The sequence below is a fragment of the Typopeltis vanoorti genome, chromosome 7, assembly GCF_054136105.1.
Source record: "Typopeltis vanoorti isolate ZY-2024b chromosome 7, IOZ_Tvanoo_1.0, whole genome shotgun sequence".
In the NCBI taxonomy this organism is placed as follows: Eukaryota; Metazoa; Arthropoda; class Arachnida; order Uropygi; family Thelyphonidae; genus Typopeltis; species Typopeltis vanoorti.
This window is the reverse complement of record NC_143555.1, coordinates 15,263,089-15,282,884: the sequence shown is the minus strand read 5'-3', so window position 1 is coordinate 15,282,884 and position 19,796 is coordinate 15,263,089. Positions and strand designations below refer to the sequence as shown.

The 19,796-nt window shown below is 37.1% G+C and overlaps 1 protein-coding gene across 1 annotated transcript in view; it reads right to left on the bottom strand.

The window, feature by feature from the left end:
• The window catches only part of LOC150104506 (SEC14-like protein 2), an 89,771-nt gene that overhangs the window by 1,898 nt on the left and 68,077 nt on the right, over positions 1-19,796 (bottom strand). The window contains exon 12 of the mRNA XM_090395681.1: positions 15,943-16,074. Coding sequence (XP_090251807.1) covers positions 15,977-16,074 — 98 coding nt within the window. The 3' untranslated portion in view covers positions 15,943-15,976. The remainder of the gene's footprint in view (positions 1-15,942; positions 16,075-19,796) is intronic.

The following is a 19,796-nucleotide window of genomic DNA, read 5'->3' as shown; positions in this document are numbered from 1 at the left end:
TTGACAGGCTTAGGTGTGGAATGTTATTCATATCTTATTTTAATTTTAATGGTACTACAACACTAGACAAAACTAAATTATAAAAAGATGTTTCTTAACTAGCTATTAACTAGCCTGGTTGGCCAAGTGGTTAGCGTCTCCACTCTCTCTCCAGTCAAAAGGTTGCGGGTTCAAATCCTGTCATAGGCATGGATGTTTGTGATTGTATGTGAAAACGCTAGTGGTGGTGGAGGAGGAGGAAGACAGTAGATGATGTGGTTCGCTGTAGAGTAGGTACCCTCCCTCAATGAGTCTTTTGACTCCTTGGAGGTGTCCCGTAATAATAATATTTCACATGATTTCAAACCAGCATCTTCAGAGCAAAACAACATGTTACAATTTATACATGACAATGAGTAAATGTAACAGACAAAAAAGATCTGAAGTCCAAATTTGGTGCCCCCTAACATTGTATAAAAGAAATACTACAGTTGAGTAGGGGTTGATCTTAAGATAAGTCTCCCAAATTTTTGGCAAATCAATGCAGCCATACTTGTTAAAGTTAGGAGGATGCTTCATAGCCATTTCTGACCTGTAACAACTTCAATATAGCACACTGGGTTTCTTCGTAATCCTGTGTGAAGGGGTGTCCAAAGCATGGTCTGCCAGTCCTGACTCGCCATACTAATGGTAGCAAATGTATTTATGTTCTCCAGGTGGATGTTAACAGATCTTGTTTGTCCATAGTGAGCTAAGTCACAGAGAAATTTGTGCACTCCAAGATATTCTAGAGGATGGAGTTTGTACTTAGGAGAGTAGATCAAAGTTGCTTGTTTGGCATGTCATGTGAACATTCTGTTTTATTAGTAATTTGGCTATCTTTTCAGGATGTGATGTACCTTGGATATATGGAATAGGAATGATGGTGTTTTGTTCTTGTGTGTTTATTATTATGTGACACCTCCATGGAGTCCAAAGACTCATCAGTCCCTGAGTTTGCTGCCCCTCTCAATACACACCAAAAATACTACAAAAAGTCAAAACGATGTACTGTATAGGGAAATAAATTAAAACACTGTTTATTTTTGAAGTAAAACTTTAATTTCAACATTCAAAAATGTTATTTTTCTTGCTTTTCTGTTAACAAAATCGGCGATGACATTGGCGAAGTCTATTTCATAGTAATGTAGGTAATTCTTAAGTCAGCAAAGGTTGGTCGATTGGTAGAGCCTCTGCTACTAATGGCTCACGCAAAAAGTTAAGCAAGTTTGAGCACGGTAGTTGGAAGGGGATCAATTGTTTGATGCTGTTGGCGCACTCTCCCTCGTTGAGTCTTTGGACTCCCTGGAGGTGTCACGTAATAATAATAATAATGATAATTTTATTTAGAAAAACTCCTCTCACAACTAGCAACACTTACAGCAATTGTGAGGAATTGCAATATTTGGAACTGAGTTTCTAGACTGTATTTTAGAATTAACTGCAAAAGTTCAAAAAGTTTCAAAGTGCTGCCTGGGGCAGACCGCCCCCCCCCCCCCAGCTATGCCACTGAGTACATGGGGGGGGGGCATGTAGTATTTTATCTGTTTTGTGTGAGCTGTAGCAATTGAAAGTATGGCAAAGATAGTTGAATTCTATGGAAAGGGCTGCATCATTATAACAAATAGCCCTGGCTCCTGTGTGTGAGTGTTTTTGGAATTCTATATCATTAGTCTGGATGATGGTGCGATTGTTTATGTAGATCAGCCTGTGGTGTGTATGTTGGCTTTCTAAGCATAGAAACATTGCTATAGGTAAGGGAATGTGGAGAGTGGTGATAAGGAAATATATAAAAAACTTGGGTTAGTGAACAAAGGAAAGGGGCAATTATTATGGGCGAGTTTAATTATGGCAATATAGATTGGAATGAAGAGATAGCATTTGGGAATAAGGAAAATGAATTTCTTGAGATCTTGAGAGACAAATATCTCAGGCAGCATGTGAAGATCAAGTTGTAGATCTGATCATTTCATGAGAGGTTGTAATTGTGAGTGGAGTCTTGTACTTTTCTCTAGTTGGTGAGAGTGATCATAAAGTGATCACCCAGCTTGTGGCTAGCCATATGCAGACTTCAGTGAGGAAAGGATATATGTGTAGAAGTACAAAGGTTGGTGATTATGACACACTTAGAATACAGCTTGGAGCTATAACATGGAATGAGGAGTTGAGTGATAAGGAAATAAATGCTGCTTGGGAACTGACAAAGCAATACATAAGAGCATCGATGTGTGAATGTATTCGGAAGGTCAAATAGACTGAATAAGGTAGGTGTAAAATGGATAAATGAGGGGTGCATAAGCATGAAATCTGGAAGAAGGCACTTTGGAGGCAGTACAAGATGAATAATGGTAATAATCAGCTTCATGACGCATATAAAGAACACGTAGGACAGCGACTCAGTAAGAATAAGAAAAGTGCAGTATGAGCAGAAATTAATAAATCAGGCAAAGAAAAACCCTAGAGAACCTTTTAGATATGTGGCAAGTAGAAGGAAGAATGATCATGGTAAGATGATGTTAATGGATGAAAATAATGGTAGAATGGTAACTGCTGCAGAAGTCATTGTTGAGGTATTCAGTGATCAATTTATAAGAGATTTATATGTTTCATCCTGATCAGGGTGGAATCATGAGGAACTTAAGTGAGGACATAGGAGAGGACAGCTTAATTGTGAGTGAGCAGGAATCACTCTTCTCTCTCTTCCCATGTAGTGTGAGTGTCACTTCAAAGACATGCTAGACATATATTTAGAGATCCAAAACTTCCTAAAGCATTCTGCCCTCAAAACCAGTCTCAACAAAAAAAAAAAAAAAAAAAAAAGATAATTACCAAGTACAACACATGCAAATTATGCCAGAATCGCCAAAAAAGAAACTTACCTTTACATCCACTTTACCAACATCTCTGGCATAAACACCAACATAAATGACATTCATCATCATTCACAGTTGTCCTGATCGCACTTTTGACAGAAACCCAAATTGCAGCTGCATCTACTACTGTCCAAATTGCACACTTCATGATTCCTTTCCCCAACTATGCCTTTGTGAGAGCTAACATTGCTTGCTGAGAATGGCTAATTTACTATTCCCAGCTTTTGACTTCCTCTGGCACAGGGTTTCCATGCCCTATTTAGTAATATCTATCTACTGCATTTACCAGTCTCCAAACTCTGAAAACCACTCTGACCTCTTCACTTTCCTCTCTATGAAGTTCAGCATCTGCCATCCAGCTATCCAAATAGCAAGGTCATCTTCCTAGGTGACCCTAATATCCATAAGTCCAACTGGTTCCCATTTTCCAACATCACTGTTCAAGCTAAATGAGATGTGAAAATCTTTGCATTAAGCATTGATCTAAAATAAATTATATATATGCCTACTCGAATTCCTGATAACCTCTTCACTCTCCCAGTACTTTTCATCTCTTTTTAATCAGTTTTCCTTCCAGATAGTACGCAGTAGTCACCTTTCCTCTTGATAACTCAGATCACAAACTTTTCTAAGTCTACTATCCCACAGAATACCCTTCCTCCAGCCACTCCCAAGCTCGTGTCCTTTGGTGCTACAACCATACCAAGTCAGAGGACCTCCAGAATTATGTCCCATAGTCTGACTGTTGTTTCCACTCTTCTGGCTTAACGTCTGCTCTGAGTAAGTCACAAATCATCTTCACTAGCACTAAAGGTCTTCGTTCTCCATTCTGCCCAAAATTCTTATATGCCTCACAAATCCCTGAGAGCCTGTGTAGCTCAGTGGAAGTGGTTTGTGTTCCCCAATGCTAGGCCACACTGAAAAAAAAGTGTTCTAAGTTCGATGTTGGTTGCTGACTAGAGGAACGATTTCTAAGCCTTTCCTTAGCAAGTTCCTGAGTTAGTTGATCTCTGGCATGGAAGAAGTAGGTTTTTTTTCCCAGAAACTTGGGTTTTTTTTTTTTGTCCTGTAAACTCAAAACTTATTGTAGAACCCACACGATGTCAGCAGTAAATATAGTGTTAGGATTAAGGACCACTAGATGGCAGCACTTGTCAGCTGCCTCTCTTCACTGGATGCTGTGTATAATTAGCGATAGTCTTGGGCCAGCTATCTAGTTGGCTACTGGTAGAGATTAAACTACCCTCTCAGTCTCCATAGGTTAGACAGGGTTAAATGGCCTTGCCTACTCCCTATAAGTACCTGAATTAATAAAATGCATTATATATATTTTCAAATCTCACTCTCTGGTTCAACAGAAAAGTTTACCAAAACCGTTGTAGAAAGAACTCAGCTTAACACAGGTAAGCTGGGTGTTTTTTTATAGCCTATAAAAGTAAAGTATATAAAAATATAGCCTCTCAGCTAACCTACACCTTCTATTGGTATGGTCTGTTGTCACAAAAGGAGCTATGACAACTAAGTGTTGCCAGCATAAATATAACATCTGTGGTTGGAGAAAATACCAACTACCACTGTACTATTGGTACACCCTACTGAGGAGTGGTCAGTTTCACAGGGATCAGACTATGTAATTTAAACTGAGTAGATTGATTATTGTTTTGAATTTGGATATGGAATAAACCAGGGTTTCTCAAACTGCGTTCTGCGGAAGGTGAATAGGTGTTCCGCGAGAAGTTCTGGAATTTGTCATTTTAGTTTTCTAAGTATTTTTCATGAATAAATATTTTATAGTAGAAATATTCTGAGGAGAATAATATTCGTGAATATGTCGAAAAGCTCAGACCCAAAACACCTAATAACATCTGTGTATCATTAATTTCACTCAGTTCTCTGTTCTCAAAACTGAAGGAAATGTCTGTGTAGCAAATGTCAGTGACCAAGCGGCATATTTTTAAACATGGAAATATTAATGAATTATTGTTAATTTTCACACATCTAAATCTTTTAACAATCGGAAAAGAGAATACTGCCGTTTATGACCGATCATAAAAATTGCCTGCAAGCCGATTACAACAGGGCGGCGTGTTATCAAAACTGAACGAAATAACATCTGTGTTGCAAATGTCAGTGACCAATCAGCAAGGAAGTATAAAGAAAATTTTTCCACTGAAATTGAAGATCGAGGTAGTCTGTATTCTCAAATCTATTAATACTGAATACTTTCTTCACTACTTCGTATTGCAGTAAGTGCTTGTTCTGAAACTAGAGTGCCATGATTTTTTTAAAAGTAATAGGAATACAGATTTAAAATCTAATATGAATAAGAGACAAGGCCTTTGTTTAATTTTGTTATTAAGAAATCTCTTATTGAAGGTGTTTGTGATGGAACAGATAGTGAGTCATCCACCTCAAGCCTACAAAGATCTCCAGGATATACAAAACGAGGGGAAAATTACCAGCACACCGGAGGAAAAAAGTCGGCATTCACTTGTAAGTACTTATAATAATATTATAAATATATTTGATGATTGGAATGGGATATGTCAATGAAAATCAGCAAATTAATTTAATTATGTTTGTCTGAGGAAATTACAACATGCTACAAGATTTCATTAGTCCAGTGATTGATAACTAATTTAAATGTAATTTTATATTTGTCAACATGCCACCCTATACATAAGTGTACTAACAGTGTAATCATAATACTCTTTATGATTTTGCCATAATTAATTATTAATACTTATGTTAATGTATGAACTTTAAAAATTTTTGGAAAGGTATTTACAAGTAAATTTGTTGGGACTGGGCCCTCGAAAAGAAGAAAAAAATCAGCTAACGGCTTTTTATTCCCATATGTAGGGAGTAGGCGAGGCAGCATTTTAAAAAAAAAGAATTCTTCTTACTCTTTTAACTCATTTTATAATTAATATATCTGATTTATTTCGAACTGTTTAATTTTTTTGTTACTGAACATTTTATCAAATCATTCTTACAATTGCTTTTACATTATTTGACACGGTTTAATACTTTTTTTACAAGTATTGTTACAATTCATATTTACTTTTATATGTTGCAGTCTTTTTTTACTATTTTGCATTATTCATTTACTTTTATATTACTCGACATTTCTTATTTATAATCTTATTTTTTGTTTTTCATACTAAAGTTACTATAGCTATTTATATTTACCTACCCTACAAAACCAGCACACAGGAGGAAAAGTCTGCATTCACTCGTAAGTACTTATAATATAAATTTTTGGTGATCAGAATAGGATATGTCAATGAAAATCAGTACAAATTAATTTAATTATGGTTTAATTGATGTTTAATTAAATAATAATTAATTATTAATAATAAAACCAGCTTAATTACCGATTAATTAATAATCAAAAATCAGCTAAATTACCAATTAATTATTAATTAATACAACACAAAATAACCAAGGTGTTCCGTGAAAATTTCAGGATTTGTGAAGTGCTCCGTATTAGCAAAAGTTTGAGAAACCCTGGAATAAACACTGCTGCATAAATAAGCCATGGTGAAAAGAAGCCATTGTCATGTCCCCTTGTTTGATTGGGCTGCCAGACTGAGACTAACACACACAGGATGCATACTATAAGCTGGTGAATAATTCAGAGCAGAGGTCATTGCAAGTACCCAGACTCCTCAACTTCTGGAAGCATTGACAAACTTCAACTAATGTATCATTGACAAATTAATGTGGCTTAAACTAAAGGGAGTTGGAAGGGAGGCAGTTGCCCTATACCTGAGATTAGGGGGGCTGATTTTGCTGGGTCCTGAAACAAAAAATCATTCCTCCACAGACCTAGTAAAACTTTTCTTTTCATAGGAATGAAACATAAGGACAATGTGCCAAGACTTTCATGATAACCTCACTGAAGAATTTTTTAGAAAGTTGGAAATTTTTGCTCTACAAGAAGTAAGATGGATGGGAAAAGGTGATATTTTGAAGGGTAGGACTGGTACTTAATACAAATGTAAATAATGCTTGCTCTTCTTGGATATAACTGTATTAACTGCAAGGCATTTAACTGCTCAATTTAAAACTGAGATTAAAGCTCTGAATGTGGTTAGTTGCTATTCTCCTACTAAGAATTCAGAAGATGGAGAGAGAGAGAGAGAGAGAGCTTCTTTAACCAGCTATAAGAAATACCAGGCAATTTTAAGATGGGTGATATAATAGTTTTTTGGAGCTTTTGAATGCAAGTTTATTTACTGATTCCTTTACTGACAGGAGTAATAGGACTGTTTGGAATTTCAGTGACAATGGTGAGACTTGTCCAGTTACATAAACTAAGACTGAGAATAGCCAACACTTATTTCAAGCATAATGATATTTAAAGTACACTTGGGTCACCTGATGGTATCCACAAGAACATGATTATGTTCTGATTAACAGTAAATCACCAAGTTTTGTGCAGAACACTGACATGCAGAGGTGCAAAGATAGGATCTGACCATCTCATCCCATTCATATATCTCCTATCCAGGAGGTTGACTGTCGCGATGTGACTCATGGTTAACCACAGGCGTAACAACATGTGTTGAGGACCCTGTCTCTTCCGCATATTGTTGGGGGTTGATTTGCCTGTTCTGAGGGACAAAAAACCCAAATTACTGGGTGGAAAACCCTCTACCTCCGTATGAGACCATCTAACTTACCTTTAGTCAAAAGAGACCAGATAAGGGTTCCTCACATCATGGATGGGAATTAAACCCAGGTCTTTCTGACCAAAGGGCTTTGTCTATAATGACTGAGCTGTGGAGAGCATATTGCAATTGAAACTGAAAATGTACTGCAAGACCTACTACTATCTCTTTTAATACCAAAGCATTGAGCAGTGCTGATACTGTTAGAATTTACCAGGAAAAGTTGTTTGGATGTTATGAAAGTATCCTACAAATTGTGATAAAAAGTGTGTGGAATGGATCTAAGAAGGCTGCACATTACTTTAAATCTATTTTAGGAGTTAGAGAGAGAGAGAGAAGCAAAAGCAGAATTATTTGAACAATAAGGCAATGCAGTTCATTTCTGAAAGGAGAGTGTACAAAGAAGCTGGAGAAGCATCCAAATAATGAGAATAGACTAAGTTATATGGAAATTAATAAACAAATAAAAGTTGAAAATAGATAACTCCTTGTTTTAACAACATGGCAAAGAAAGCAGAGAATGCACTAGAGAAAATAACCATGATAAGTAAGAAGAAGGAGAATGGGGTGAAGTCATTAAAAGATAAAAATAAGAACACAATTGAAGGGCAAGATGCCATCATGGAAGGTGAGCAGAGCATTTTATGATCTATTAACAATATTCAGTCCTGTGATCCAGTTATCCCTGGTGAAATGACTAGTTCCACTTTCCAATTTCATATCAATCCAATTACACCATTTGAAGTTAGATTGCCATAAGAAAAAGCTTCATAAATCATCAGGATATGATGAGATTACTGCAGAAATACTAAAAGGGGATAGAGAGAGAGAGTATAGTGACTTGACTACCTGAGATCCTGAACATTTTTCTATCAAAGTGGTAAGGTTTCTAGAAGTAGAGTAGTGCCCAAGAGGATTTCATCTCAGTGAAAATTATAGTGGAATCAGTTATTGTCTATTCCAGGTAGGGTTCTTTGTATTATTATACCCAGCTGGATAAAGGATTTGGTTGACAAGCAACTTAGAGATGAGCAAGGTGGATTCTTAAAGGGAAGAAGCTATATAGATGAAATATTTCCACTGAGACAAATCCTTGAGAATGTTTAGAATTTCAGAAACCTGTGATCACATGTTTTGTTGACTTTAAAATGGCTTTTGATTCAGATGATAGGCAAAATTTATGGACGATTGTAAGAGCTTATGGAATACCTGACAAACTTGAGCATTGTGACTGCTTTATATGATATCAATGAGGCTTATGTTAAAGTTGACTGGACTTAGGCAGGTTTGTGTCCTATCAACTTTTCTATTTAGCATCGTAATTAATTTTGTGATGAACAAAACTTTGGGAATTAAATTGGTAATTAAAGTGGTCTGAGAATCTTAGAATATCTTATCTGGACTATGCAGATGATTTGGCTTTATTTCTGCAGTTGTGGAAGCTGGAAATCATCTAGGTTTGATTATCAGTATTAAGAAAATAAAGGTAATGAAAACAGGTGATAAAGATGTTCTCTGTCTTTCTTAAAGGATGTGCTATAGATCTAGTCTCTCGTTTCACTTATCTTGGTAGCTGGATAACTGATATTGATGAGGTGAGGAATGAAGTGGGTAGCATATGATGCCTACTAAGCAAATAGCTATCCCTTAGTCTACCTGTCAGCCTCTGTAATTGGGTAGCCAGCTTTGTCTGGTTGTCCAATGCATGTCATGGTGGATGGCTTCCTCTCTTCGAGCTTTGCCACCAGTGTAGGAGTGCCTCAGGCCTCTGTTCAATCACCTACTCTCTTCCTCTTTTAAAATGACCTACTCTCTATCTCTAATAATCCTGTTCACGGCTTTGCTGTTGATAATACTCTCCATTCATCCTACTCATTTGACAAGTGCTACAACATCCAAAGCTTCATCTTCAATAGCCTTAAACATTGATCTCCACCATCCTTAAATGGGACAAGAACAATCTATTCACCTTCAATTTCCTGAGTATCTAAAATTTAGGCATTCTCTTCTGCTCAAGATGCTATTTTTTGCCTATTAGCAGCTATCCAGCTAGTAACTGTATACAAATCTCAACTCCATCCATCCACAGAATACTGCTAAACCTAGTTTTGCATCCTAAAATGTCCCCTAAAAAAATCATGATGCTGTTCTGGAGGAGCAATTTGGCTCATAGATGATCCCTCCCTTAGAGATTCACTTCACCCTCTGTTCCACAGATGCAATATTTCAGCAGTGTGTCTGTTCTATAGGTATTTGCATGGTCACTGTCCAATGAACTGCCAAACATCATTCTCCACTTTCCGTTGGACCTGTTACAACACAAGCAGCAGCTGCAAACATGCTGAACTTACTTTTCTGTTTCCTCTTTTATTCCATCTACCTCTCTCCTCTGAAAAAGCCTTCTTCATGAAATAGTCCAAAACAACTATAATCTGTAGCTCTTCAAGAAAAAAAAAAAACATTTTTTTTTCCCCAAAACTTATCTACACCCATACATGACAGTGAAAAAAAAAAAAAGAACTCCCTTAAGTAATGTGCTTGTCACCTTGTTGTAATAAGTAGATTGGTAAAAGAAAATCATATTTTAGCAGGCCATGCTGTTCATCAAAGAGAATGCTGCTGTATTCAACCCAGTTCTGAATCTAGGTCCTTCCTAACCTATTGAATACTTTACAGTGGCACATTTCACTACTTAATATTTTGGCATAAACCTCTTCACCTATGAATGCCTCAATTTTCTTGTGGAGAGAATCTACTAATACATACATAATGGAAAGGATAAAACTTCTTTTTTCAGCATTCTCCTATCCCTTTCTAGAAATTTATGTAACGTCTTCTTGTCTATTTCTTCAGATTTTTTTGTTGTTATACTTACCATATGTTCTTTTACATAACACTTGGTTTTTGAGAAAAATGTGTATGATCATAATTTTGGAGAACTTTTAAAAATTATTTATAGAATTTTTGAAAAAATAAGTGTTGCAAGTGAATGTACCAGGAGATTTAAACTGTGCTAAAAAAAGTGTTTTTAATTATTTTCTTGGCAATTATGTTTTTAAAATATGAAGTGAGAATCAACTTTGGTTTTACAAGTGGTATTATATATATACAAAATCTTTAAATCTTGTTTATTGGGGTAAGATAATCTGGGAAATCATGCTCCAGAGACCAAATGTGTTTTGTTTTTTTTTATTCCTCCTTAGCTGTTTTATTTATTTATTTATTATTACTATTATTAGCTGTTTTATAATGGCTTCTGATAAGTGAAGATTTCACACAAGGTGATGCATATTGCCTGATTGGCTGAGTGGTCAGCATATCCGCTTTCCGGCCAAAAGGCTGTGGGTTCAAATCCCGCCGTGGGAATGGATGTTTGTGATTGTCTCTGAACATACTAGTGGTGATGATGGGCAGTAGATGGCATTGGTTTAAGTGATGATGATGATGGTAGTTGCAGTTCATTGTAGTTGGTGGATATGAGTAGTAGAGATGGAGAGTTGTAGAGTAGGTTCCCTCCGTCGATGAGTCTTGGACTCCATGGAGGTGTTATGTAATAATAATAATTAGTGTATAGTGTGGCTTTTTATTGCACATTGTGTTACATTTTTTGAGTTTAGATACAAGAGTCCTTCAGTGGTGGTGTTATTGAAATTTTTTGTTGTTTATATTGTGTTTTGCTACTTGTTTGTTCGTACTGCTTTAGCTTCTTAAGATGGCCATCCATAAAGAAACATACGTCAGCAGCATGGAAGGCTTCTGACGTATGTTTCTTTAAGTCAGAACCAGACTTTACTAAAAAGTCTGGTTCTGACTTAGATTTTTACAGTGAATGCATTGTGAAAACCTATATGCATGCACTGAAAATGTAAACGATTTGTGGACTGTTTGGGTAAATGAGAAGGAAAGTGTTAAAGTATGCGAAAAGTGTCTTGATAGATTAGAGTGATTAGAAATGGGAACAAACATCAGGACTATAGTATAAGAGCTTAGGTAGGAGTTAGTGGAAAGGAAAAGCCAAATGAAACATCTGGAAGAGGACATTAAACATTTAAAGTGGAGATTGACTGATGATAATGAGAAGGAGGAAGTTAATATTATGAAGTCAAAGGATAGTTGTATATCAGTGTATGGGAACTCGATCATTAGAGGTGTGATTACTAATAAAGTGTACAAAACAGGCTTAACTGGTGGAACAATAAAGCAAACAACTGATGTGTTGCAGAAAGGGAAATACTCGGCATCAAAATTAATGGTAGGTATGGACACAAATGACTTAGTTAGGGAGAAAAAGAATGTTGATAGAAACTTGAGGAAGTTGTTGAATCAGGTAAAGTAAAGGGTTGCTGGGAAAGTTGTAGGTGTGTTGCCCAGATATGACAACAGTGAATTGAGGAGAGCAGAGATAATGAATAGTAAGATGGCTGAGTTGTGTGAGACAAAGGAGGTTCAATTTGTAAATCTGTGGAGTGAATTTGAAGGGAAGTTGGAATGATATAAAGCTGATGGATTACATTTGATGGGTTTGGTGTTAGGCATTTAGAAAGTGTATTGTTTTTCTGAGAAGGAACAGAGACAAGAAGTTAATGTAGCAAAGGATCAGAGTCTGCCTGTGAAGCAGGATAGCACAAATCAACAGATTATACAGCAGGAGAAAGATGGATTTGAGGTTGAAGATGTGATTGCATCAGCACAAGATGATGGAATGCATAAAGGTGAGGATGAGACAGATAGCAATGGAAATCAGAGTCAGGATCAGGAAATGGGAGTGGTCAGACAGAAGAGAGAGAGGTGTGGTATACAGCAGTTAGAATAGAGAATGCTGGTGCTGGTAGAATGGCCTCAAACGCACAGGGATTGTTTTGTTTATACACAAATGTAAGGAGTATTCGAAACAAGAGAGCTGAATTTGTTGTATTGATTGAGACGGTATACCCAAAGATAACTGGAATAAGTGAAACTTGGTTGCCTGAGGAGTATGTGATGTCGGGAATAGAATTAGAAGGATATATGATTTTGCAAAAAGACAGAAATGTGAAAAGAGTAGGGAAAATGCTGTTAATGATTGCAGAGGAATTGAATAGGATGCTGTTAATGATTGCAGAGGAATTGAATAGGATGTTGTTATAGACCAGGGAATGCAGAGATACTGATTGTGAAATGTTTAGGCAAATTAGTTGGGCATGTTTAAAAGAAGGTGAGCCTAATGTGAGACATTAATTACAGGAATACAGAATGGAAGGAGGAGATAGTGTATGGGAACGAGGTGAGCGAGTTGGTTGAATTTCTGAGAGATAAGTATCATAAACAGCATGTAATTAAAGCAACTAGGGGCTTTAATGTTTTGGATTTATTTGGTGATAAAAAAAAAATAAATTTCGTGTGATGATACTGCGTTTCCCCTTTTTACAGGAGTTCACAGTACCATCTAGTCCCCCCAAATTTATCTGGGCTCCGGAACCGGCATAGGTTGACGAATCAGACCTATGGCTGGGTCAGTATTCCTGACTGTAATCCATGTGTCTTCAGACCGGTTTGCCTGTTTGCAGGATGAAAAACACCAGATAAACTGGCAGAAAAAACCCTGCTTTCCACCCCCAAGACCGGCTAACTTGGCTATGGCTGAGGAAGATCCTTAAACTCCTCATGTCGTTGACGGGAATCGAACCTAGGACACTCCTTCCCCAGGCATATGGTTGCAAAGCGCAAAGCCACTAGGCTAACCACACGGACTATTTGGTGATAACTTCATAAGATGTAGTTGTTAATGAAGTGTTAACACTTCTGACAGTTGGTGAGAGTGATCATGAGGTACTTGTGAAACAAGAAAAGGTTACTGCTGAAAATGGATACATGTGGAAGTATAAAGCAGGTGATTATATGAAGCTGTGTAGTCAGTTAGCATCGGTATGTTGGATAGATGAGCTGAGCAAAAAAGATGTTGAAAATGCATGGAAACTCACAAGGCAGTATCTGATAAAAGCAAATGTATGACTGCATACCAAGGGTTAAGCAAATAAATAGAATAGGAGTGAAATGGATGAATGGTGAAATCAAGCAAATTTTCTTTTCCAGCACATTTTTCTGTGCTGGAAAAGAAAATGCTATGGTGAAGATACAGGACAGTTGGTGGTGATCGGATCCATGAAGACTATAAAGTGCAGGTAAGAAAGCTGACAAGCATGGTAAAGAAAGAAAAGGTGCAGTATAAGAGAAGATTGGCTGATCAGGCCAAAGTTAACTCAAGGGAATTTTTCCAGTACATGGCAAGCAAGAGGAAGAATTATTATGGCAGATTAACATTGGTGGATAGTCATGGCAGCAGACTAACAGCTACAAAGGGTAAGTGGAATTATTGAATGAGCACTTTATCAGCATATATCATACCAGTGTAAATGATGCCGTGCAAGATAGAGAAGAGAGGCAAGTATTAGGAGAATTGGAAGTGAAAGAAGCAGAAGTGTATCAGATGTTGGTTGGATTAGATGTGAATAAAGTGGTGAGAATGGATGACATGTCACCATGTATTCTTAAGAAATGTGCATTCCACTTGACTATGCCCTTGATCTGGTTATTTAATGAAAGTCTTGCAGTGTGGAAGGTTCCTAAGGAATGGAAAGAAGGCAAAATAGTACCACTCCACACGGCATGGTTCTAAGACAGAAGTCTCCAACTATAGGCCAGTCTGTATAACTGCAGTTGTGGTCAAGGTGTTGGAAAGATTGGTAAGGAATAGAATACAGGATCGGGTTGATTTACGTAGCATTCTTTATGATGGTCAGCATGGATTTATAAAGGGTTTTAGTAATTAATTTACTTGTATTTTATGATAAGGTGACGAGTGTGTTAGATAAGGGAGAATCATATACAGTGATATTCTTAGACTTTGCAAAAGCATTTGATAAGTTGGTGTACAAGCTGCAGAGGATGGGAATAGACAGTATATTGGCTAGATGGATCAGAGATTGGCTCTCTCTGAACAATACCAGCTGGCTCTGTGTGATGGAGCAGTGTCTCAAAAAAGAAAGGTAACCAGTGAATGATCTAGGGTTCTGTTCTTGGGGCCTTGCTGTTTAACTTGTTTGTTAGCGATATATCATGTGGAGTGACTGGGAATCTTCAGTTGTTTGCTGATGATGCAAAGTTAGGAAGAATTATAAGTAGTACTTCTTCAGGAAGGTTTGAATAAACTTTTTATTTGGACAAAGGAGTGGGGTTGTAGTTTTAATATCAATAAGTGCAAGGCATTGCATTTTGGATTGCAGAAATATAAGGCTGTGTATCATACTTCAGGAAGTGGATGAGATTAGAGATTTGGGAGTGATGGTTGACAGTAGACTGAAGTTTAGAGGGCATATTGCTAGTGTTGCAAAGTCTGCACATCATATTGCTGCTATGATAAGAAGTGCTCTAACATGTAGGGATAAGGAAGTGGTTGTGCCACTGTATAAAGCACTGGTCAGGCCACACTTGGACTATTGTGCTCAGATCTGGTCACCTGGTTTTCAATGTGATGTGGAGACATTGGATAGGGTCCAGAGGTGAGTGACTAAGACAAAATCAGAAGTTTGGAATGCTGGCTATGGAGAGAGAGAGAGAGGTTGAAGAAATGTGGATTGCAGAGTTTGTTGAATAGAAGGAGGAGAGGTGATACGATAGAGACATTTAAGTTAGTGAGAGGATTTTATGATTAATCCAGAGGGGATTATAAAAAGATAAACGGTGAGGGGGGAAGAATCAGAGGTCATCCCTGGAAGTTGTGTAAAAGTGTGGTGAAGAGGGGTGTGAGGAGTATATTTTTTACACAGAGAATTGTCAGTGAATTGAACGCATCACCAGAATGTGTTGTTAATGCAAGGAATGTTAAGGATTTTAACATGTTCGCTACCAACTACGAGTATACTCGTAGTTGGTATATGAGCCTCACAAGCCAGCTACGAATATACTCGTATGACGCTTACCACCAGCAATGAGATTACCCGTACTGACCTAGAAGAAGTGAAAATGCTTGGCTTGTGGAGCTAGCATCAAAAAGTGTGTATACTCGTAGATGGTATATAAGCCACACAAACCAACTACGAGTATACTGGTATGTCGATTACCACCGGCAATGAGATTACCCGTACTGACCTTGAAGAAGTGAAATTGCTTGGCGTACGGGAACAAACTATGCCCGAGTAGCATGGCAGCAAACGTATTAAGATTGTATATGACAACTATGTTGTCAGTTGAATGAACCTTCTACAATGAGTCTGCAGACTCCATCAATGGTGTAATAATAATATTTTCTCACAAAAAAGTATTATTCTTGCAGCATGTTTATATATTCTTGATAGTATATATATTGATCTAAAAAGTATCATCTACTAAATACCCACCTCATTAATCAGGAATGCAGTGCATTAACCACAATCAGGAGGAAGATAACTGGTTTGGATGATAAACATCAATACGATAAGATACATTTGCTACTCTGATCAAGCTGTAAGAGTTATCAAACTTTATAATATCTGCAAGAAATATAAAACCAAAATTAAGTGTGAGCTATGCATCTATTTCTATTATATTATTTTTTACACTTTGTTAACAATGAAATTTATTGAACAATTTAATCTCAAAGCTTTTTATTTAATTAATAGAACACCTTTTGTTATTAATTTTGCTTTGTCAGCTTTTGGATATCAGTGACTTAATGTAAATCTGCTACCTTGCGTAATCAGTTTATATTATATACTTTAAATAATTCATAGCATTTAATCTCAAAGCTTTTTATTTAATTAATAGAACACCTTTTGTTATTCATTTTGCTTGGTCAGCTTCATTGGATTTCAATGACTTAATGTAAATCTGCTACCTTGCGTAATCAGTTTATATTATATACTTTAAATAATTCATAGTAACTCAAATAGGCTACCACAAAAAAAAGTACAGTTTAGCCAATTCAGTGAAATTAGGCTTGTGGAAATGGCATCTGTAGTATTAGAAAGACCAAGAGAGAGATTATTTTAAGTTCATTTCTAGTCACTGACTGTAGGAACGTTTTACTAAGATTTTCTTCGACTACCAAGTAAATCAATCTCTGGTATGGCAATTAGGTTTTTTTATCTCTAAAACTTGGGTTTTTCTACCTGCAACTCAAGAAAATTCGGTAGCGGAATTGGAAGAACGACACCACGTTGTGCCATATGATTGGAAAAGGCCTAAGTTCGATTCTTGTTGTGATGGGAGAAATCTTTATGCAAGTGTTTTTCAACTGAAGGTGAGTTAGCAGATCTCATACTGAGGTAACAGGGTTTTTTTCTCCCACAAACTCAGGTTTTTCATTCCACATACAGACAAATCTGCCTTTAGGACACACAGTGTACAGACAAAAAATACTAATGGTAGTAGTGGGCAATAGATGCCATTGATGTAGATGATGGATACAAATGGAAGTGGTGGAGATAGAGAGTTGTAGAGTAGGGCCCTCTGATGAAGCACAATTTAAGCTTAACGGAACAATGAATCAACATATTTGTGTTTACTGAGCTCCAGAAAATCCAGGTATTCATGTGGACAAAGCAGTCAATTTACCAGGGCTCTGGTGTGGATTGTCATCAATGGGGTTTAATATGACCATTTTCTTTGAGGGTACTATTACTGGTCAAGTGTACCTAGACATGTAATGTACATCCATTTTATCTACCATTCATGCACTTTATGGGAATGATCAATGGTGCACCACCACACTACCACCGGGATGTGAGAGCTTACCTCAATGAGGGTTTGCAGGACAATGGATAGGATGAAGAGGTGCAGTTGAGTTCCCCTCATGTTCTCCTAATTTGACACCCTTGGACTTCTACCTATGGGGGACTCTAAAGGATGTAGCGTATCATAGAAAATCAGCTACATTGGTGGCCCTTCGGAAAGAAATTGAAACGGCATGTGCAGCAATCCCACTGGACACTTTGGCCAATGTTGCCCAAGCAGTAGTTCACTGTAATAATAAGTGTCTTCCTCTTATACAACTTAATCATTAACTTATTTGATATCATAGTCATTGCATCTTGGCATTGAACTTAATTGTTACTCTCTCTCACCTTTTATTAGGCTTTTTTTTTTTAATCCTCTCACATTTCACATTTTTCCCTTTTCGAATGATTTATGCTTACCAGAACTATTAGCTTTTTGCATTATATAGTGTCACCCACAGCTTTAATCTTAGTTCCAAGGAAACATGATTTCTTCTTACTCTTCCTGTCTCATACTTTCCTTTCTGTTTTTCTCTCTCTCTCACACACACATACACCATTTCCTTCTTTCTCTTTGCTGCCGTACCATTTTTCCAGAACACAATGCACTGTTCTGTAAAAAAAAAAAACTACACTTAAGTATCCTATTTCTTTCTTTTGGCCACCTTCATTCTCATCTTCCACCAGTTCTTTTGTGTTCAGCATGTGGCAGTATTATTCATATTATGAATATACTGTATTCCTGTTTGCTTTTTTGGCACTTGCTATTTTGCACCTTTTGTCACTATTCACTATACTTCTCACTTTTTCAGTTTCTTTTGGAACACTCTTGATATACACTGTCACCATTCTCACCTTCGACTCTGAAAAATCTTTCTTTCATTCAGGCGACAAATACATTGCACATATGCACACAACAAAATCACACACTGAACTTCCCAATCAATGGCAGTCACTACTGTTATACCCCTGTTACACACCATTCAACAATAGTTGTTACAAGATACACCAAATATATACACAATTTGATCAGTCACAAAATACCACAAAATGACTCCTATATTCAATCAACAATACAAGGAGATTGAAGTACAATCTTCTTTATCAACAACTACACCTGTCAGGTCAGGCAGGTCAAAACTCTTCATTTCATTATATTCTCCCATATTCTTTCTTCCAGCTCAACTTTCTTTTTTCTAAGTTATCTCTTATCTGGTATTTTGTTTAATTTTCATTTCATACACTTCTGGGTACAGGAGAGATTGAAGAGGTGGTTATGAATGAGGTAGTAAGTGGCATGAGTATGGAAAATGAGAGAATGGGTGTGCAAGATGAACAGGAAAACGGGGAGGCTCGGGGTGGACAGGGGTACACAGCGTGAGAAAGGTGGATGCTCCAAGAGGATGTGAGAGCATGTGTAGACAGGAAAGGAATGGAATGACCTGGGATCAAGAGAAATGAGTTGGAATTGAAGAGGGTTCTAAAATGAGTAAGCAGAAAGGGAAATGGCCCCAGTTGAGCATGGAGAGATCACATCGAATGAGTGTTATCAGTGGAACTAGCTGTTGTGTTTATATACAAATGCTAGAAGTGTAAGTAACAAGGCAGATGAAATGGTTGCACTAATTGAGTCTGTTCACCAAAAAATTGTTGGAATAAGTGAGACATGGTTAGATGAGGACGACATCCTCACAGGAATAGAGATGGAAGGATATGGTGTGTTTCGTGAGGATGAAAGGGGTAAAAAGGGAGGGGAATACTATTGATGATAGAGAAAGAGTTATGTCCATACAAAGTAGAGATACAAGAGGGGAAATAGTGCCAGTGGTTTTGAGGCAGTATGGTGTGAGATAGAGGTGAATGGAATGAAATACTTAGTTGATGTTGTTATAGACCAGGAAATGGTAGTAACTATGAAATGTATAATCAAATTAAACAAATAAGCAAAGAATGATCATTATGGGCGATTTTAATTATGGCAATATAGACTGGAATGATGAGATAGCAACTGGAAGTAAAGAAAATGAGTTCCTTTAGTTTTTGAGGGAAAACTACCTCAGACAGTATGTAACAGAGAGCACACGAGGATTGAGGGTTTTGGATTTGATCATCTCATCAGAGGATGTAATTATAAATGAAGTGTCAAATCACCCACCAATCGGTAAGAGTGACCTGGGTGGTTGCCAGCAGTGTGAGGAGCTCTGTAAGAAAAGGATATATGTGGAACTACGAGGGAGGTGATTATGAAGCGCTCTGGAGACTGCTTGCAGGTGTAGCATGGAATGAGGAGTTAGCTGGAAAAGAGATCAATACAGCTTGGGGGATTTTCAAAAACTGTCAAGTAGATGCAATGTTTCAATGTATTCCAAGAGTGGGAAGGTTAAATAAGGTAGGCATGAAATGGATGAATAAAGAGATTAAGCATGTGATACAGAGAAAAAGGACATTATGGAGACAACATAAGAGAAGTAGAAATAACCAATTCCATGAGAACTACA